This window comes from Dendronephthya gigantea, unplaced genomic scaffold (genome assembly GCF_004324835.1).
Source record: "Dendronephthya gigantea isolate DGI-Jeju-01 unplaced genomic scaffold, DenGig_1.0 000006F, whole genome shotgun sequence".
Classification (NCBI taxonomy): domain Eukaryota; kingdom Metazoa; phylum Cnidaria; class Anthozoa; order Malacalcyonacea; family Nephtheidae; genus Dendronephthya; species Dendronephthya gigantea.
In genome coordinates this window covers 433,206-455,956 of record NW_021163016.1, presented here as the reverse complement: position 1 = coordinate 455,956, position 22,751 = coordinate 433,206, and the positions used below count along the sequence as shown (strand labels likewise).

The 22,751-nt window shown below is 37.0% G+C and overlaps 2 protein-coding genes and 1 long non-coding RNA gene across 3 annotated transcripts; 2 read left to right on the top strand and 1 right to left on the bottom strand.

Annotated features, from left to right (window-relative positions):
* Positions 1-4,079: 4,079 nt before the first annotated feature.
* LOC114516474 (replication protein A 32 kDa subunit-like) lies at positions 4,080-12,672 on the bottom strand. The gene is made up of 10 exons (XM_028535965.1): positions 12,530-12,672; positions 11,790-11,812; positions 10,974-11,048; positions 10,406-10,516; positions 9,209-9,322; positions 8,866-8,900; positions 7,744-7,897; positions 7,380-7,514; positions 6,257-6,348; positions 4,080-4,797 (listed from the first exon to the last, which is right to left on the bottom strand). The coding sequence occupies exons 1-10, from the start codon at positions 12,546-12,548 to the stop codon at positions 4,710-4,712; spliced, it is 846 nt and encodes a 281-aa protein (XP_028391766.1). The 5' UTR covers positions 12,549-12,672; the 3' UTR covers positions 4,080-4,709.
* Positions 12,673-13,441: 769 nt separating this feature from the next.
* LOC114516477 lies at positions 13,442-14,350 on the top strand. The gene is made up of 3 exons (XR_003686302.1): positions 13,442-13,510; positions 13,821-13,884; positions 14,201-14,350. It is a non-coding gene; the product is annotated as an uncharacterized LOC114516477 (long non-coding RNA).
* A 53-nt stretch (positions 14,351-14,403) lies between these two features.
* On the top strand, positions 14,404-18,059 carry LOC114516559. Its single transcript, XM_028536084.1, has 10 exons — positions 14,404-14,423; positions 14,618-14,779; positions 14,898-14,994; positions 15,303-15,474; positions 15,693-15,862; positions 16,381-16,465; positions 16,626-17,021; positions 17,348-17,470; positions 17,553-17,681; positions 17,816-18,059. The coding sequence occupies exons 1-10, from the start codon at positions 14,404-14,406 to the stop codon at positions 17,911-17,913; spliced, it is 1,452 nt and encodes a 483-aa protein (XP_028391885.1). The 3' UTR covers positions 17,914-18,059.
* The last annotated feature ends 4,692 nt before the right edge of the window (positions 18,060-22,751 follow it).

Here is a 22,751-nt window from a genome sequence, read left to right as displayed (position 1 = left end):
AGCCTTTAATTGGTAAGTACTCTTTACACTTAAATAACAAAATAGCCTGTCTTAGACTTAAATGCTCGTCTATATACTATTAGCAAAAAATACAAGCCACAGCGTTCACCAAGGTGTATAAGAACTGAAGAAGCATATATATGTACATATATAGCCTATAGGGGCCGGTGTATCAAGCCCGTTTAACTTGAACGGTGGATAAGTCAAAATTAAATAACACTCTTTACTCTTAGATCTCTTTTGAGTGAGTCAACTTGAATATTATGCACTGAATATGTAGTTGTAAACAGTATTTTTGTATTTAGCTGTTAAAAACATTTAGTTTGCTTGTTGAATAAAACGATAGACTGCATGACTTTCTATTTTAAAACTTGAACTGAACGGGCTTGATACAACCGGCCCTGATAAAAGCACTAGTCTCTTAGAAAATATATGATCTTTTTGTGTGTAACTTCTATTTAAAACAGCTTTCTTAATTCATGCACATATAGGCGGGATATTAGCTTCTTTTTTGTTATCTTCTAAATAGTGAAACGAAGTATTAGGATCAGTTTAAAGGTGAAATTTGGCTTCACATCTTCGATCTATGCTAAACATGAGAATTCTGGAACTATACTTAAAAACATATACCATGTAGCAGACCTCATCTGAGCAGACATAAGGCTTAATAACTTTCGACAAACTCGTAAGCATATACAATTGACATTGTAGAATCTCAGTAGGAGTACGATAAAGCTACTACTTGATGTATGCATGCTCCTGTGGTTACAAACATTGTGTCTAACTGTTAATCTGGAAGATTCTATAACATACTTCAACAATATATTCCACAAAGACCATATGTGGGGTATGATAGCCGCTTTGTCTAACTTAAAATATCGAGCATTTTGAATGAAACTCCAAAATCTGTTCTCTACTTTGCCAAATTAGTGTATAGATGACGTTATAGATCAACTTTGCAATCAACAATTACAGCAAAAACCAGCGCACAGCTGCTAAAATCTATTTCAAACGTATGAATGCTATGCATTTTTAAAACTGGTGGAATACCGACCGGACACAATGCATGCTTAAACTATAAACCTGTTATGCAGTGACTGCTAAAGGCACTTATCACTGTATAGTGACATATACATAATAGCAAAATAAAGGGCGACTATATAAATTATGGTCTGTATGGGGTTTGTTTAGGAATATAATGCGATTATCGTTGAGGAACTTTGATTTAAATTAATGTTATGAAGAAATTTTGATCATTGACTTGGATTGCAAATTGGCTCGGATCACTGGGACTGCGCGACTTCTTTTCAAAGATTATTAAAAACTGTGGTTTCTTGAATGGATAAAATAAAACTGAATTGGATATCAGCTTTAGGTCACTTGCAAATGAGCTGATAAAATTTACTCATCAAAAACATCCCGTGCAGACAAGAGGCATGCATAAATCATAAAATGTGGCTAGCTATGAATAGCCCTTACGCTGGTCTATAGTATGGGTGCATTAGCATGTATATGCACGAGCAACCCTTGTCATATAATCGTGGTATAGAATTAGCTATAAATTTCACCTGCATTTAGTCAGACTGGTCTTTATCATAATTCATAATCATGTAGTCGTGTGGAAACTGCTTTTAAGTGAAATAATTCGTCGTGTTTCGTGGTATATCACAAGCCCCGTTTGGTTGTAAAGACGGTGTTACACTATGCAACTTTCCTTGCAACTTGCAATGCAATTCTACTCCTAAGGCATCTAATGTTGTCAAATACGAACTTTTCCTGCGACCCGCTAACGTTTCCTTAGCATTTCGAATACTCTTTGCAAATTAACATCCCTCGAAATAAGAATTGCATCGCGATTTAGTTGCAAGGAAAATTGCACCTTAATTCAATTTTTATGTTGCAATGAATCACGACATTATATGGTAAATATAGGAAGTAGCTTTAATAAGTATAAAAGTAATACTTTTTCTATTCCGTTAGAACGCATATAAATAACAAGCTAACAAGACTGAATAATATTATTTTTTTCAGTTTCATTATAAGCATAAAGATAGTGGAATAATAATAGTCAAAACTTATGGAACAAAACTATACTGCATGTACCTTGCGACAAACGTATTTAAATCCTTGTTATGTTACTCCACGCATACAATAGCTTAAAACCTGTTTAAAATATTTGTCATACAAATCCCCGGAATAAGGAAAAATATCTTATGCCTAAAAGTATGATAGTATACATAGTGGCAGACAGACATTCAAGATTGTTACGACAAAAGGTTTTTTGGTTAAATTAGGAACAATCCACAAAGTGTAGTCAATTTAGAGTTTGTTATTTATGGTAATCACGCCACTTCCTATCGAAACTCTGTTGCAGAAAAAGGCGAGAATAACGCAGCTGTTTGTAATAGCAGAACGGGTAATCTAATGAATGAAAACTGACATAAAAGTAATAAAACTCACTTTTTATTGTCTTGGACGAACGGCATTCTTGTTCGAGCTTGTTTTCCTTACATAATTGAAAGGTTTAGTCGATTATGTCACCCCGAAAAGGCAGCAAAAAACGAACAACAGAACACAGATAGTTTGAAGAGGAACTTACCTCTTAACTCAATGACACTGCAGTTAAAATAGGGCACAGTTTAAAGGACAATAGGAGGGTTGCCCCAGAGTGTGTGCTATGCTATTTTTCATTAAACAAGGAGCGACGACAATTGCACGGCACAAAGCATAGCTACCATGTTTACTATATTCTTCTTCCTGCAAGTTAATTGCCTTGGTGAATTGGAAATACCTTTCATAAAGTTACAACAAGTTATCAGAATGAGTTGTACAATGGTGATTGCACGAAGTTCAATCTGAATGGAAGGGTAATAAATCAGCGCAGCCGGACATATTAGAGACAGCAACAACTTCATCTGCATTCCGAACATTCCCAAAATGATCAATTTCAAAAGAACATGGCTTTGTTTGTGACAACAATTGCGAAATACATTCATCATTTCATTAACCGTCGATACACGCACGTTATTATAAGATAGCAGGCTTATAGACAAATGTCGAAACAAGCGAAAATCACTTCGCACTTTCCAGGCAAATAGGGGGAAAGAGCTGCATGTATACTTATTATAAATAACAACAAAATGTTAAAATTTAACTGGCATATACATATTCGATCCATTTACAAGGGAATCACATTATTAATATAACATTCAGTTAATCGCAGTGCAGCAAGGTGACCTGGAGAGGGTATATTGTGGAATAAAAACATCTTGTGATTGGGGTTTCATTTGTGTCCCATATTACATGTGATACAAATAAGGCGATGCCGACATAAACATTTGCAATATCACGCAAAAAGCTGCTGGAACATAAAAATTTCATGACTATTGTCTTGTACGAGAAAGGATCATTCGATTCATTCCTAAGCCCGAACAAAGGCGGCAGACCCCCATAAAAGAGTTTTGACATCTTTGTTCGCCATTAAGAGCAATGGATAGCAGCAGAAATTGCAGATTTGGTATATTTAGTTTGAACTAAAAAAATAAGAATCTTCACTTTTTCAAGTCAAAGTGATATGCCGCTACGAAGTCAAGGGGTATATGTCGCAAGACTCACTGGACCCATATTACATTTATAACCATAGAGGAACACACCCTCGTGCCCTGTGCATTGATACACAATGGACGACTTGCGCTTTAAATTGTAACGTCAAAAAATACGAGTTCATTCTATAATCGCTGACCTCCCTCGACCGCAATCCCAACTGCGATGCCCGCGATGGGTTAAAAATAGTCTTTTGTCCTGAAGTTGGCATGTTCGTTCCTTCTTAGGGGCTGTTTACATGAGCTCGGTTACCCGAGATTCAACGAAGCGTGAGATGATTTTGAGGTAATGAGATGAGCAGATGCATGATCCTGGCAGTCGTATAATCACCACAACAATAGCATGTGCTTGTTTGGTGTCATAAAGACTTATTTCAATACCTCAAAGTCCCCTCACGCTTCGTTGAATCTCGGGTAACCGGGCTCATGTAAACAGCCCCTTAGATATATATGGTAACAAAAGCGGAATATAGACGATTTCCAGACCAGATTTACATATATTATTCTTCTGGACAAATCAGAACTTAAATAGTTAACTAAACAGCCCTGGAGCCGGTCGTTCAAAGCCTGATTAGATTAAACCTGTTTTTAATTTTGCTTATGTATTTATGGATTCGATGTAACCTGATTTAACCATTTATGGATTAGATTTAACCTGATTTTACCTTGCTTATGTATTTATGGATTAGATTTAACCTGATTTAACCTTGTTTATGAATTTATGGATTAGATTTAATTTAACCTGATTTATTCTTGTTTATGTATTTCTGGATAGCTTTTCGGTTCAAGACTTATAAAATCTTCATAAAATCAGAGAAGTTTTCTGGGACAAAATATTGAGCTTGGTGAACAAATTGTTCGAAAGTGATCATTGCAGATTTGCATCGCCCAGGCTGAGGGTAAGCTAATCAGGTTTCGAACAACCGGTCCCTGCTTTCTAGCGTTATTTCTTCAAAATAATTAACACAACTTTAGACCCTGAAGTTGAAAATGTTTGCAAACCGTGTTTGTCCATATTTATAACGGTATCGGTCCGATTATCGGTCCATGAAGCAACAATTTGGGGGGTAAACGTGAGAGGTATGTGTACACATAGAGTACTGCTACCTACGCCATAGCATTCGTCGATCGGAAATGGTCGTCATCTGTCGTAGAATAGATATGGCCTTCGTCACTCAAGCGTTCGACACTCTCTCTGCAAAACAATAGCGAGAAATTGAGTAGGGGAATTTGACAACTTCAGAACAGTCTTCTATTTGGGTGAAATGGATTGCATCATTTCTCAATGAACTCTTATGTATTGGGATATGTTTTAAAAAAATACCCAAAATTAGTTAACTCGAATAATTTTGTAGCGAGTCACGAGATATTGAATGTGGTTTGGTGCTGCAAGTCAAGTATAAGATTGTGCGATATTAGAAAATTCAATATAGAAATTAAACTTTTACAACAAATTAAATTAATTTGAACTACAAAAGACTTACGAGAGCTATCAGCTGAGCGAAAGACCTCGCGAGGCAGTTAGCTGAACCCGAAAACCATCCGCACACGAGAGGAACTTGCTAATAGCATTCGTGTGCGGCGAGCTTTATTGGCTAATTTAACTGTTCATTATTGTCAGAGTTGCAAAAAGAGTTCAACCTTCCTCCGGTAGGATTTCAAGTTTTGAAAACCTTCCTCAAAATGACGTTACGTCACTGAGTCAAGTGGCAACCAGCATAAAGAAATATGTGGTTTTTTGGTACATGCATGTGATCAATTAGAGTGTTCAACTTTGAACCTTCCTCACAAATATCATTCAAAGCAAACCTTCCTCCGGGTGGTACCCGCGTACCCGCAGCTTTTTTGCAACTCTGGTTATTGTTAGTCTTAAATTTAAATTTTTAAACAACTTTACTGTTTACTAGCTTTAGTAAACCATTAGCTTCGTGTTTAAGCTGTAAATTCTCGGATTTGAAATATTGACATATTCGACATATTCTCGCTCATGCAAGCTTCCAGCTTCGATAGGATAATCGTGTTGCAAAGAACCTCCGATATCTAGCTGATATTATAGTTTCATATCAGTTATGCCTGGTTTCCATTTAGTCGTGAGTGTCGTGAACATGTCAAGGTGGCTGATGTTATAGAATATTTCTATACGTGTGCAGTCAACAATGACAGATTTGAATACAGGAATGAAGACGAATTTACATCCCGGCAATTTCCCATCGGTGAAAATGACATGTTCACGACTATTACGACCAAATGGAAACCAGGCTTTACTGTTGCTTTCATGTCATCGAGAGGCCGTGAAAACGCCCCATTTGAAGGCGTCGTGAGAATGACAACGCTGTCGTGCATGGACCACAAATTATGGTGTGGAGCAGGGGTGGATCCAGCACTAGTGCACAAATTTGCATTACAAAACAAAGTGGTTATTTTTAGCAGTTTTCTTGTGTCATGCAAATTAGTGCACTAGTGCTGGATCCACCTCTGGTGTGGAGTTTCTTTAGTAATCGTAAGTCATCATCATAACAAGTTTCAGATGGGCTTTTTCAAATTTAGTCTACTCAGCATTAGGCTTGTTCTAAAATTGTTTCTGCTGTTGTTTTCGGCGCGCAAAAACCATAAACAAAAACTAAAATCTCCATAATGTATACGCCTACACATACCGTACTGTCCTCTCGGGCATGTTTAATCGCCTTGCCACGTCCATGACGGATATTCCTGCTGGCGCCGTATCCTGGTTAATGATTTGATAAACCTGGGAAGAAAACCATGCAGAAATGAAATTAGAGTTTAAATAAATTTCTGAAGAAATAAATGATTATAAGCCCCGTTTACACTTGCAATTTTTGCTGCAATCTTTATGTGCGATTTTCGTCTATATAGATACGAACGAGTGAATTAGTTACGGATGTTCAAATAGGAACTCGTATACATCAAAGCATTCGTAACTAATTACTCGTTCACATCTACCAAAAGAAGAAAATCGCACATGAAGTCGCAGTAAAAATCGAAAGTGTAAAGGCGGTGTTACACTATGCAACTCTCCTTGCAACTTGCAATGCAATTCTACTCCTGAGGCATCTAAAGTTGACAAATACGAACATTTCTCACGATCTACTGACGTTTTCGTAGCATTTCGAACACTCTTTACTAATTAACATCCCTCAAAATTATAATTGCGTTGCAAGTTGCAAGGAAAATTGCATAGTGTAACAGCGCCTTAAACGGCCATTTACGATGTTACTGGTTCAAAGAATTCTTTTAACAAGCTACATTCAGGATTTATCGACGCTATTTTCGTGATTCTTTTAACATTTTACTAGCATGTTAAGTTTTAATGTGTTGTATTCTTGTCAAAAAAAAGCAAATCCGCATGAACGGAGAGAATTATAGCCTCGAAAAGCTGATAAATAGCTATGTTCTCGTGGCAACTCGCGTGTAAAATCCATATCTCCTCCACACCGTGTGTGATGGGATATACGTACATATCACCCATGGGGCGCTTTCGTTTAAGCGGCCAAAATGGTCAAACGGGTCATATTTTAAACGGGTTATATTGTTGAAATGTACAATCTCTTTAGGAATATAGCGATAAAACTACATTTCCCGTGCTGGGCAGATGTAAATAACGATACACTTGAATCCAGAGTTCTTGAAACACTCTAAAATACCAGTAATGTCTCTGTACTGAAATTCTACAGGATTGCTCTGACCGTTTTTACTATATAGGAAAGCGCGCATGTATGATACACCTGAGTTTAATAATAGAAATGTACAAAAGTGTACCTTATTATCATTAAGGGACAGTCCGCTGGGCGTTTCACCAGGTTTATCACCGCGGGCGGAGAATGAATTGTTTCCAAAGTCACCACCAGGCCCGCCGCTTACTGAAGTGTTGGCATTATCATTCTCGCGCATCTTCTGAAAAAAACAAACGAAAATCGTTGATTCTTTTCTACAACAGACTACAGGGTGTATCAAAAGCTGCCTCGTCCCCAGACGCTTTGTCGTAAAGAGAAGCAAAACACAACGTCACAAAGCGTAACTTCAAGTACAAAGTATGTTTTATACAGCGCGAATATACAGAGTATGCTTTATAGCAGAGCGCCTATACATGTACATGTACATGAATATTCTTTACATTACCCACCTTTTGTAACGAAAGATTGGAATGAATAACATCAAACATATGATAGGTCAGTTCATTATAGTCCTTTACAGCATGAATGCCAAACGCGACAATATGTCTCTTATTCTCATCTACACGTTTGAGATAACCAGTAACACGAACGATGGCGTCCTCTCTGACAAAAATAAAAGAGAAAAACAGAATATGAGAAGCGTGTAATGCATGGTGGTTTAGGCAGTGAACTCGATAGAACCTGGAGCGATAAACGTTTATAAATGGATTGATGTTGCCTGCTCTCTTGTGGCGGGAAAGCGTCTCAGAAATGAAAATACAGAATAAAACAGATTCCGAAGATAGACATCTGGGGTCGGTTGTATGAAAGATAGATAGCGCTATCCACCGGATAGTGATTTTTTCAACCGTTCTAAAGATGCTTGAAGGGCAATAAAATTTCAGCTTTGGAACCAACAATCGTTAACGAGGATCCTTAATTCAGGAGTACTAAGATTTAATCGAAGTGATACCAAATAACGGGCAATTTGAGGGGGATTGAAAAAACCACTATCCGGTGAATAGCGCAATCCGACTTTCGTACAACTGGCCCCTGGTGTTCTTGATATTAATTCAAGATAAAACAAGAGTGTCATTGTTCTAATCCATTAGTTATCACACAGCCTTACGTCTGTAAATATACGTCTTATTACATATAGGTTACCGCTTGTTTGTGATTTTAATAGTCTGACGATGTCTTTGGAATAAAGACGAAATATCATTTTCACACACATGGCTGCGTTTGGGATGCCTTACTCCTAATCTATTTACAGCCCGTATGGTCCAGACACCCCAATACAAACACAACTTCCTACGAAGACTTCCAACTTCCAACTCATTACAAAGACATGCTTGAAGCCCTGAACCTGAAAAGAGGGTGGGCGCGAATTTAAGGCCAGGCAAGCAAAGCAAAACATAAAACTGACCTTTCCCCCTGGACCACCTGGGATAATCCCCCCCGGCAATGTGTAAGAAAAACATTTTCTGCCTCTTTTGTGCCTCAGCCGGCAGAAACTAATACGTCTCTATTTTTACACTCTTGTTTTATCTTGAATATCAAGAACTCAAGATGTCTATTTTCTTACAACTCACCTGAATGTAGAAGCTTCGTACTCCTCAGCACTTTGCTAAATTATATACAAGAGATGTAAAATTAGCAACAACAATTTGTGTAACAAAAAATCGCTCAAATGATTGGCCGGTTGGATGAAAGCCGGATAGGGATAGCGATTTTTTAAACCGTTCCAAAAATCGCCTTTTGTTGGGTATAACTTTGTTTAAATCTTAGTATTCCTAAGTCGAGGATCTTCTTTAATAATTGTTTGTTCCAAAGATGAAATTTTATAGCTTTTCGAGCATTTTTAAAACGGTTGAAGTCACTATCCGGTGAATAGCGCTATCCGGCCTTGGTACAACCGGCCCCTGATTTACATACTTCCTGATCAATCCATCGATTGACTATGATGCTTTTTCCAGTGAAATCATCAAGTTCAAACAACAAATGAGTTCGATTTTCCTTTACAGACCTCACCATACCAACGTAAGTCACCTGAAGAGTGAATATTTCAAAAAAAAAACAATCAAAAGATATTTCTAAATAGTTTCACCAGATATTGCAATTAAATTTTAAAACAACAAAGATATATACCGTTAATTCAACGTTCTGGATTGGGTTAGGTTTTGGGTGGAAGAGTGGTTAACAGAACATTCAGGGTTTGTTAACATGAGCCCGGTTACCGAAGCTACGATTTAACGAAGCGTAAAATGGACTTTGAGGTATCGAGATGAGTAAATAACACGATTCTGGCAGTCGTGTGATCATCCTAACAATAGAATGTGATTGTTTTGTTTCAAAAAGACTCTTTTCAATACCTCGAAGTCCATTTTACGCTTCGTTAAATCTAGGTAACCGGGCTCATGTTCACAACCCATCAATTATCGAACTTATACACATCAAGCTCGCGATAAATTCAAATCAGCTTCGTTTCCAAGTGAATTCCCGCGCTCATATTTTAGCCAATCAGCGCTCAGAAGGGTTGTCGAAATAGAAATCCACTGATTCTGCAGTATTTAAACGATTATATCTTTTGTTATTATTTATGAAACTAATCAAAATTTTGTGAAAATGTTTAGTTACAACCACAACAACAGCTCCGACATAATTTTAAAACGAAATAAAGTAGATTTCAACCGAGAAAATTTAGTTGTTTCAACCGAGAAACGGATTTTTAGTCTAGTCCCAGTGCTTTCAGCATTTCAGATGATATGGGGCCAGTTGTATAAAAGGCTAGTTAACTTTTAATTTTAGTTAAGGACAGAATTGGCCAATCAGAGTTGTGTATTTCTGAGTTAACTAGGATTTAACTTAACTACAGTGGAAAGTGTAGTTAAATAATTTTATACAACCAGCCCCTGGTGTGCCTTCAATTGGGAAAGTTTGATCACTAATTTTTTTTAAAAGGAATTCAAAAGTTTCCAGATTTCCATCATGTTGTTTTTGAGACACCCATATAAGGGTAAATTACTTTTTCACTGATTTGTGGTCATGACTGGTTGTTCTGATACTCAGTACATTAATAATCCATACAACTTACACATAAACTCTATAGCTATGCAAAATCTTTCACAGTACCTGGTTTAATGGGACTTTATTTATCACCAAGCAATCTGTAGTGACATCATAAATTGCATTATGTAACATTGCCCCTGTGGCTGGAACAATACCAAGATTCTTTTTTTCTCTCTAAGATAAATAAATCAATCAATTGAGGATGAATTTGTCTAAAGCCAAAGAACAACATGTGGTATGAATTACATTGGTTATTAGTGCCTAACAAAAGTGTACATTTTGGACTAATATTTCATTTGGATTTTGCAAATTTGATTTGATGAACTGGTACATTAACTTCCGCATTATGAAAACTTTGTGGTGCACCACTGGAAAATTGCACAGGTTATCACAAGTCAACAAACAAGTTGTTAGACGTTTCTCTGCAAGATACCCACAAAATTTCTTCACATAGCTAGACTGCTTGATTGGGGGGGGGGGGTGAGGGAAGTATATTCATACTAATTTAGCTTCTAGCTATGGCACTGCTTGCAGAACATATCAGACAGGAGATTATTCTGATAAGTTTAATACAAGATTGTGCAAAAATGGAGGCTTGCCATAAGAGGAGTCCAGGATAACCATTTACTACCTTTTCTTGAGATAATGGTGATTCACCAAATGTATTATTCATGAAGCCACCACCTCCGGGACTGTTGAAAGACATCTGAAATAACATATTTAGACATGTATTCAGATTCACATGGTTGAAGATATATATTTCTATTCATGTATGTTAAAGGTTGATTACAGTCGGTAATGTAAACAAACATTGTTTTTACATATCTCAACTGTAAATCATCCAATCAGAAAGCTCGATTTGTACCACGTGATCAGTAAATTAATCATGGAGTTCCATCGAATTTTTTTACATTATGCTATAAAAGTCGAATACCCTGCTGCAGCGGGGTATTCGAGTTTGCGTGTACCACGCTTGGATGCCTCGCACACGACTCGAGGTTGTCAACAATTTCAACATGGAGGCAAAAGAAGCCATTTCACCCAGCTTTTGCGCTGCCTACACGTTGTTTCGATATATAATATAATTTATAGACCTTCCGCTTGGGGAATTCGACGAAATATTACCCCCTCGGGAAGATATATCCCTTGGGCAAAGCCCTCGGGATATATCTTCCCTTGGGGGTAATATTTCGTCGAATTCCCCTCGCTCCAGGTCTATAAATGATAAAAATATCCTGCCCTCTCAGAATATTTATTACCATTTTAGTTCACTATATTTCTAAATAAATAAAAGATTGAGTTCATGTTCAAAGAAGAAATTCAAAACATGCAAAATTTGGGCAATTACTAAATCATGGAGTCCCCCAATGTTATAAGCAGAACCGATGTGCAGACATTCAAGCTCCATGTAATCTGTCTTTAAGCGAAAAGATTAATAATAACTTACTTTGCTGTTCCCCATTTGACTTCCTAGAGAATAAAAATAGTAATATATTTGTAGTAGTTGCCAAGGTACAAGTGGTAGTTAGTGGTTCTCTGGATATACCTGATACCCACCCCTAATCAGGTAAACCGTTGATGGGTGTGCCAAAATTAAATTGTGTTAAATCCCTTCAGTTAATTTTCAACTCCTAATATGGAAAACCATTGATTGGGAAGCTTTCACATTGAGATATAAACTTAATATCATTGACCACCATTTTTCTGACTGTCAATAAAGGACTAAATACATGCACTACTTTTTCATCCTGAGGTTGAATTCAGCCCTGTTAACTGGTTGAAATTTAAGCCCTGCTTACTGTAAAACACTAATTGAGAAAAATCTGGGAGTACATGGTAAATTTTAACCCTTGGTGGTGAATTTAACACCAAAGTTAAGACGTTATGCTGGTTTGAGCTACTAGAGCTGAGGTATCAGCAGCATCTGCACAGTCTGCATCACCATGCCCTTTGGTACTCACAGACATTAATATTTCAGCTCAGTTTTAGCTTAGTTCTAGATTTCGTTTTCAACATGACTTGTTCGTATAAAGTATTGTTTTAATAAACACTAATTGATGAACTTCTAAATATAACATCAGAGCCAGAGGTCGTGGTTTTGGTGATTGCCTTATTGGGTATTGTCATACGGATGAAGTTCGGGTATTACAAATGTTTTAACGTTCACAGTCCACAAACAGTACATACCAGCTCCACCCCAGTTCATTCTAGTTGCTTGAATTGTATCCGGTAAAAGAAAAGCAGTAAAAATAAGCTCACTTGAGACAACAAACGCGAGGATATTTAAAAGTAAAACGAATCACAAATAATGAAATGTAAACGGCGAGAATGGCGGGGAAAAGCGGGAAAATAATTCACTTTCCTTATTTTTACTTAAAATATTCCTTAGATTTCCCTCATGAATTTCGCTAACATCCCGAGATAACCTGCCAGAGGTGGTGATCTACAAGTGGTGGTGTGGGGCACTTCCTTTAAGCAACCAAATTACCAAAATGGTTAAATCGATCACATTTGGAATTGATATTTAGTATTTCGTTAAAAATAAAGCGGTCGAACTGCATTTCTCGTCCTAGGCAGATGTAAATAATGATATACTTCAGGAATACAGAGCTCTTCAACACGACCGTCTGGCCGTTTCTACCATAGAAAGAAATGCGCCCAGGGTCTGCTTTTAAATGAATTCATTATTAATATACGAATGTTGGTGAAAATGACTTTGACTTTGGAGCATGTCAGGCTGTTTTTCCCCAATTACCTTTGCATACCAAAATAACGACTGGACTACATTGTCGGCATCGGATTACCTATTGTTAGATTGTAATAAATGGCAGCACCGTTAGTGTGTTATACCTTAGGTACCAATAAGTAGTGAAATCAAATGTATATTCGTACATGCATGCATATTATTTTAGGCCATTTATCATTGTGCACCTGCCAATTGTTTTTTGCGAGACAATAGAAATTCAGTTGTTATTACAACAAGGTGCTTCTGTTATGTTTTCTTCCTGGTCATATTTGCATCTCTAATGACGGCAACTTGATTTGCATGTTGGTTTCAGCGTCAGCGATGATATAAAACGTGGCTTTTTGCACAAACAACTTTAGTCGTGGTTCATAAGGATAAAGAAGGAGTTGGTGGCGCCAAGCTCAAGAAGTTTCAGCTCAAAGGTATATGCAGTACAGTCTTGATCAGTTTTGAAACTTCTTTAGTACGTCCCTGCAGTTTTTCTTTCCCTAAAATTATGCTGCGTTTTAAAGGCGTGTTTTTTGATCCGTTAATTATTGAATTACTAAAATTGTAATGAATCGGCGACCATGCACGCGTCTTGCACGAAGTTCAGTATAACCGTTGCAGAATCATCTTCATGTGTATAGGAATGTGCTAAATTCTAGGCTTTTGGAAGCAATCTCTTGTGTGTAATATTTCTTCTAAAAATCTAAAGCCAAAATAACGATTTCTAAATTATTTTTTCAACAGTTCTCGGGATGTTGTGTGTCTTGCTGCTATGTCTTTTGTACGGAACAACAGCTTTCACGTCCAGGTTTGTGTTTTCATATTACTCGATGTTACAACTGAAAGATTAGAGCCAAGTTTCGCATATTTCGCCGCCAGCCTAGCTGAGCATGCAGCTATCGTTTTCAATACTCAAAGTGATGATACAAGCGTAGCCCTGGGCTTTCGCTTTTAAAACCAGCATAGGAAAGTGATTAATATATAGCTTGATCGAGACAAACATTTCATGACGAGTATATGCCGTTTGGATTTAAGCAAATCTACTGGATAGACGAATTATTTAACTGTGGAACTCAAGCAAATGCATCAAGATTCTTTTATTTTACGCCATCTCTCCTTTATAGATATGACTTTTACGACGATTATTATCCTCAGCTGTTTGAAAACGACGCGAACTTGAACGCTGGCTTTGACCTTGATGCTTTCAGAGAAAAACAACTTCGTTTTCACAACTATTATCGACATCTGCATGGAATACCTCTAATGTCGATGGATGTCACGCGAGTGTGATCGTGTTACTAGTAATAGTCTTATTTCCTGTACAAAAATGAAGGGATCTTCAATCCGGTTGTGACGTTGTGTGCATCGCACCGGCCCCACCTAATACTGATGACCTATGGATAAGTGCAGTTTTGTTTGTTAAGTTCACCGCACGAGCTAAACTCTGCTTCTGGGCCTAATTTGGGTCAGTTTACTTTATAACTATAGGTATACGTAATGCCAGCCTGCATTTAAAGTATTTCTCCTCTTCGTATCACCAGTTTAACAGAACAGGCTCAAGAATATGCGGAAGAATTGGCTTTGAATGATAAAGGACTTGTTCACTGTTTCAATGTGGAAGGTTGTGATCAGTACGGAGCCGCTGAAAATCTGGCATCTGCAGAAGGATATCCTGAAGTTGAGGCCAATGCGACCATCATGTGGTAATTCCCTTTTCTGTTTTAAAATTCAGTTGCTCCTATTACAGAAATTTCTGAAGCTTTTTCGAGTAGTTGTATCGATCTCTCCATTTCCATTTCTTCGTTCTGTCTATACATGTAGGTATCAGGAAATATGGGATTACAACTTTTGTACGACTGGTGTAGAAGATCGCAATAGACCTGGTCGTGAAGGCAAAGCGATTGGACATTTCACGCAGGTGTGGTATACATTCTACTTTTCAGTACTACGGCTTTATAGGGAAAAGTTGACTTCATGAAGCTGACCTAAAAAGTTGATTTTAATGGAAGTCCTGTTACATGGAATTCCCATATATGACGCTAACATTACATCTAGATTTATTGGAATATGCATTTAATGAATTCAGCTACTTCAACTATAACTAGGCGTGTAGTTATGAGACAGCAAATTATATCCAGCTTTATTGATGAAGTATACAATTTGGTATGTGCGATCTTTCAGCTCAATGCCTTATTTTAACTTGTCTATATATGTTTTTCCGTACAGCTGGAGTGGGAGCTTTCCACATCAGTTGGTTTTGGTTATGCTCGAACAAGCGACAGATTCAAGGTTTACATAGTGGCAAGATACAAACCTCATGGCAATGTCATTGGTTATTACCCTATCTACGTGAAACGACCTCTCTACGTGCTGGATACCTTTCAGGATAACTGCCTTGGTACGTACAATTTGCTATTTGTTCATTTGTTCTATCACCCAGAAATATTCGTTTTAAACAAACAAGTGGTCGCCCAAAGTCCCAAGGATATCATTTTGTAGTTTATATTCAATTTTTGGTCTAACAAATTTTATTTTGGAATAGCATTGAAAATATAGAAAGTCAGTAACGTCTAAGAGCTTCATATACTTATCACCTTGGTGCGTGTTTAACTTCAGGTATAGACGGTGGTCTCTCTGAGTGGATAGGACCAGGGCCATGCACACGCAGTTGTGGAGGTGGAGTTCGATTTCATACCAAGGCCTGTACCAATCCAAAACCTTCTCTTAATGGAAGAGATTGTGAAGGAGAGACCAAAGAACTTATTCCGGAATGGTGCAACTCTTATGTAAGTCAATTATATTCATATATTTTCATGTCGATTATGAAAGGACTTGCGTCAGAATTGAAATGACTACAGCGATGGGCGCCACGAAAATTCGTTTGCATTCAATATAGTCGCAATTCTTTATATTTTGACTTAAAACTTTGTGAGCAAAATTGCAAAAAAAAATTTAAACTGCTCGACAAAATATGTCTTGCATTAAAGTTGAAGCTCACACACGGCAAAAACGAATCGACTAAATTAATAACCTTGTGTATATATTTACGTCTCAAAATGGCGATTTCGTAGCTGCCACATGTTTTCGATTAGCTTTTAAGATTCAAGAGTATGTATTCCGAGGGAAATTTGAACTGGTTTTAAATTTTTCAATACTGTTTTCATTGAGTCAAACAAAAATGCACAAATGAATGTGAACCGTAATTTAGGGGAGAGAGCAAAGAGATGTTCTGGTAAATCAAACTGTTCTAGGTTATTGGTGTGTGCCTATTATAACAAAGAGATAGTTTTTTTCCCTGATTTAGACTTGCTCGGAAAAATTGAGCCATCGTGATTTACAATGTGAAGCCCGCCATGAAACACCAGATGCTCACAATTTCGGAGGAATAAGTATGTATTTTTGTATGCGTCCTCAAGGCATATCTTGCACGATGTAAATTACAACAGCAAATGGCGAAAGAATGCACTTAAATTACACCTTAATTTCAAATGTTTGTTGCATATAGAAAACCGTATATCTTTATGATTGAATTTCTCGCCTTTTTTTCAGGGGATTGTCAATTGCACTGTCGTATTAGTGAGACGCACTTTCTTCTTGTTGGTCATGTTGATGATGGTACTCATTGCGATTATGATAGCGGTGCATGTGTCAACGGTGTGTGCATGAACATGCCTGACTACGTTGTCAAAACCCCGCAACCAATGACGACAACCACTTCGCCTGAAACTTTCCCAACAACAGTTGAAACTTTCCCAACGACAGTTGAAACCTTCCCAACGGCAATTGAAACCTGGCCAACGACAATTGAAACTTTCCCAACGGCAACCGAGACCTTTCCAACATCGATTGAAACCTTCCCAACGGCAATTGAAACTTCCCCAACGACGCTTGAAAAGATCTCTACCACACCTGAAACGACTACAACATATCCTACAACTCCAGCAAGTAAGATTTTTTATTTTGAAAACATATATCTACATTTCTCCGAGCCATATATATCTGCATGCACACGAACGTCGTTATCGAGAAAGGCAAATCTATATATGAGTTTAAACTTTCGACATTATTACAAAGTCATCATAATATGCACAGATCAGTGTCTGACTCGTGTATCTTAAGTTTCATGAGATAATTGATGCCATAATTCACAATGCCTTCTTGTATTTTATGATATTCTCGGTTGGACAGTGGTTTTTGTCGAACTAAATCGACCTCGGCGTGCGAATGGAGTGCGAATTAGTTAACATTGTCATTGTTTCAACCATTTATAGGGAGACTCGTTACTGGGACATTCCAAAAGATTATGAAAAACCGTAAAGAAATTCTTGTTATCATTCCCAGTGGAGCAACTGAGATAGTCGTGCAAAACTCCAGAACACGAAATGCAAAAATTTGTAAGTCCATAGTGGTATAGATGCTTTTCTAAATCTTTTGCATAGGAGTTGAATATTTACGTTGGATGTATTTTTTGTATAGTTGTGCGATTTCAAGTAGGCAATAGTAAGCCAGTGCCTTATCGAAAGAAATACGGCAAAGAAATGATGCCATTTTCCGAGCAAGTTGGCCGAGGACGATTGAACATCATGCCAATGATTGCTATTGATGGTAAGAATGACGTGTAAGCGATTTCTTCAAAACCATGCTTATTTCTTGGTACATCTATACGTGAATTACAAAATATATTTTAATAGTTGGACATTAAACTCGTGCTTGACGATGATTCCTGCTTATATTTCTAGGGCCTATCAAATCTGGTTTCAAAGTTGTAATCTATATTCGCCGAAGAAGACCAGGACGCACAACATCCGTCGCATGGCGCTACTGGACTCGAGACTAAACTGGATTGTCGAAGATGAACCTCTTGATACAGCATATTTAATATGAACAAAATTAATTCAACATATATTTTTCCAACGGACACGACATAGATTAAATAAATTATTTTATTTATATAGAGATATAGTTTAATTATTTAGATATTGAATTACTAGCAATTAATTACTAGCAATATGTATTATATTTTCTGTAATTATTTGCAAAGTTTAAATAGAAAAATTCAACGTTAAACTGAGTTTTCGTTTGGAGAACAAATTTCAACACAATTTACAATGCCCCGAACGATATAAACCTGGATTGCGTTTTGTAAATTGTAATACATAAGCCCGAAATCTAGGCACCTAAGCAGACCACGGAAAGTGTTCCCAAATTGGCTTCACCTGGTTTTGAGATCTATGTTTACAACCAGTCAATCTTCAGTTAACATATCGTCTTTTAAAACCACAGTTTATGGAATCTTTGCAACAGCCGTACTTTTTGTGTAGCAAAACTGCCACGCTGCTCCCTGGTTATATTGGAAGGTATTTACTTATCCAAACATAGATGTTCATTTCTTACTGTTGGAAATCAATGCGGTTTCACGCGTGTTCTGACGGGACATGTCGCAGTGCTTGGAAGCTTTCGTCCAATTGGACAATGCTTTTCTATGCGAAGCTATGCTATTGGTTAAAACAGAAATGTATTGTAAAGTTCAGCCAATGAAAATCATTCTTGCGAGGAACTGCGACCCTACCCGGGGATTCTGGCACTAATTCACATGAATATAATTTCCATGATTGTATAGAAGACTTCCTTCGAGTTACGGATACTGAATGCGAAACGACCTTTACCAGAAAAACCCCTAAAGCCTCGTTTTCGTTTTATTGGCCAATTCCTCCATTGTTTAAATAGCTTTAAAATGAATTCTCTTTCATGTATGCGTTGAAGAAGATTGACCCCCCGGCAATAAGTGCTAGTCATGCCGAGGACCTGTTCTCGCGGGCGGCGCGGCGCTAAAGGCTGAGTGAGATGGAACTAGTCTGACTAGACACTCCATGTTTTCGCATTAACGTTTCAACATATTAGGCAAATTCTTTTCTTGTCCTCCTTGGATCGTGTAGACAAGGCGCCTAAACAATAAAACAGCCAAAAACGATTTTGAAAACGCTCGAAAACGACGCTCACGTCAGTCACGTGTGCACACACTGAGCTATGGCAGCACTGGATAATAACATCCCACTTTCGTAATTCGTACATCTTGGTCATGGACACAAACACAAAACGAAAATTATTATTCAAACAAAGACCTGTCAAATGTCTTGCCCTGCGAGCAATTTTTTTACCCTTTATGTAGCTCTGTATAAAGACAATTTCTGCATGATATTCTCTCATAATAATGTCATACGATTTTAAATATTAACCGTTACCATGGTTTCATGTCTTCGATAATTATTATGACCAATATGCGCATGCGTCTGTCGAATGAAAGATAAATATTGTCGAGGGCAAAATGGAATAACATGTTTGGTTTTATCAAATTTCTTCTTGCGTTTTCATTTTAGATCGTTGAAATTCAGTGAATATTTGGATGGCTAACTATGGAGAGGGATTATGGCATTTAATGGAGTCGAAAGAATAACGGTACTTCGTCTTTGTATGAAACCTTTGTGTTTAATTTTAATTGTAATTATAAAATGAGTCGTTCCAAAATTATTTCTTTGTGTCTGTGTGTTTGCTGATCTGTGAACTTCGAGAAATAAAACGTCCCGTTTCAACGAAAGATCTAGTTTTAACTTATTATCTTAATATCCAACGTTGACTTTGATGAAGGAAAATTCTTATGAGTGTCATTGAGATCCAGTCAATGGGCACATATATGACATATGTTCATAGGGTAGACAGACACCCCTCCAAATTAACGATCGTGGGCAAAGTTCGTCTGATAGTTCGTCAGATAATTTATCAGTGCACAAAACTATTGTGGGGAAATGAATATATTTTGAACTATTTGCAAATCTCATCTGACTTCTCAACTCTCAAGAGAATGAGATCTTTAATCTTTCTCTTAACAAGTTTGCCCAATGGATGATCTGTGCCCTCACTATATTGCCCTCTTTTCCTTTTCATGTTATAAACAAGACAAGTTTGTTCATTGAAATTCATAAAAAACATTGCACATAAAAATGAATTTACCACTGTATATCACATAATAATAGAAAACTAAAATTTTTCATTAAATTTTATCTTAAACCGAAAGTTAATTGCTTTATCCAAATTGCAATGTGTTCAAGTTCACTGTTTTTAACTAGTTTTCAATATTCATATATTCTCTTCTGCCAACTAATTTCCTTAGAAAATTCATATATGTACCAAGGAACTCTGCGGGAAAGAACAAATATATGAATATGCACCACCCAACTATCACCAAGGGCCATTAGGGAGCAATATACTCACATTCTGCATTATTAGTTTCTTTTGAAGTTGATTGTTTTTACAGTTGGCTAACACAAATATATAAATATTTACACCCCACTAAACAAGCTTCTGCAGCCACTGATTATCACATCTAGCGTTGGTGCTGCAAATGCATTATTATTGATTGGTTTATTTTTATACTAAAAAGTCTCACAGATGTTTGTGGTCATCCACAGCTAGAATTTATGTCACAAACAAGTATTGTTAATGGAGGGTACCTTAGGATTAGAAGCAGCCAGGGAGTATATATATGTAGAGAAACTTTTACTTTAAAAAATTGGCTGAGATTTAGTACCAGACTAATAAAAATGATTGCTTTGACATTAGGACTTATTTATTGTACTTAAATTTTATAGACTTTACATGAATCAAGTTCAATGATTGACACTCATGGGAAATGAAATGCTCTCAAATGGTTCTGTTGTGGTTCAGAAAAAGGAGCGAATAAATGGCTGGTCGTGGCCTCCTCATCCATTTCAAGTCATTGCCTGGTTTTTTGTTGTGACAATACCCTTGGTTTATTATGGAACTATAGTTTCATATTTACCTGACTGGTGTATACCAGTTGGATGTAGTGTATCCTTTTGAAAAAAAACATGACCTCATCCAAAATGTTTTTCTGCTTTCCACTATCTAAAGTATCCCTCTAATGCAGTGGTATTAAAAATTGATTATGCCCAAGATGGCTAAAAGATTGGAAATTTATCTACTATTTGAAGACTTAACCAGAAGTTTTATGAACAATCTCATATTTATATTGCCATGCAAGGTCAAAAATCTGTTGAGCAGCCCTGTAAAATAACTATCTATAAATTCCAACACACTTTTTCATAATGATGTCATGAAAACATTAAGTTTAATTCGGTTAGTAAAACTAAGCAAGCCAATCAAGCTTCATGTAACATTAGACTTTCTGTGTTTGCATTTTACATCATGAGAAAGGTGTACAATATGACACTGTATTTCACCGCTCTAAATTTCCAACTCTCCCTGGACTGTTGAAGTAATGCCAAATTAATTAAGAAATAGAAAACATTTTTCCCTTTTTTTTTGATACAGTTATAGAAACATGCATGGGAGTTTGGGAAAACGAGAAATAATCAGTGGGAAAACCTTTTTCATGTTATTTAGAGTATTTCGTTATAACTGTATATATATAAACACAGGGAAAAAATGTTTGTCAATTTCTTTTAAAACACAGGGTGTCTCAACAAAGTGTACACCATTGAATTCACCTATTGTTAGAATTTGAATGGCATATAGCATTACAATAAGTGCCCCAGAGGCTAGAGTGTCCCTGAAAACCCTATAAACCGATTGTTTCAGCGTTTCGCACTGCAGTTGGACTTTGAGTCAGCGTATAATTTATAGCAACAAAAACTCGTTCCTCTGTAGTCAGTTGAACCATTTTCTCCCGGACTGGTTATTAATTTCCAATTTTATCATTTTCGCAAGGTTTTTTTTTATTATTCACGAAGCTACTTTAAATTCCCAAAGGCCTTAATTCGTCATTCGTGCGCTTTACACATAAATTTCAACGCCTTAACGAGTCGTTTTACACATCTTTGCGCGCAGGCTTATTGTTAGGCAGCGTCCACTTTTTCAGGGACACTCAGGAGCACTTATAGTGCTATGCCATTCAAATAGGTGAATTCAATGGCGTCCGGTTTTTTTGAGACACCTTGTATAGCTTAAATATTTCGATTTTTTAAATTTTTTTTTAATTACACTCAGTTGCAAATTCTCACATTCTATAAAGCTAAAGAAACATACTTACAGACTGATGAGCAAGCGCGTACTTTAAATATTATATTATAATAAGTGATGTGAAGTTTCCCGTCCTTGGTACAAGTGCGGTCATGCACAGTCAGATACCTATCAAACAAGGTTATGAGTAACGTACCGATGTTTCCTCCAATAGCCTCACTAGTCGCAATTATTCACCTTAACAAACTGCCAGGTTCCTGGTGTATTTCTTCTGGTTCATGTCGTCCTTCATTTAGTGTGTTTAACAGTTGATCCTGCAGACCCAATGATCAGAAAACAGCGGGTAGAAAAAGCAGTTGAATTTAATCGATCACTTCATAAACATGTGATTGAAAATTTTCACTGCCATATTTGTCAAGTAGATGTGTAAGTTCATTATGCTTTCTTACCTTTAGGGTTTACTCATGTTCATGTTTATTTCTACTACTCATAGCTTTCCTTACTTGTGTTCACTTCTGTTTTACTGTTCCACTCAGGTTTACTGCATTTCACTAGCTCGTATCTACTTCCATACCACTCGTGTTCACCTCTACTCCACTCTTATCTACCTCTATACCACTCGTGTTCACCTCTGCTCCACTCTTATCTACCTCTATACCACTCGTGTTCACGTCTACT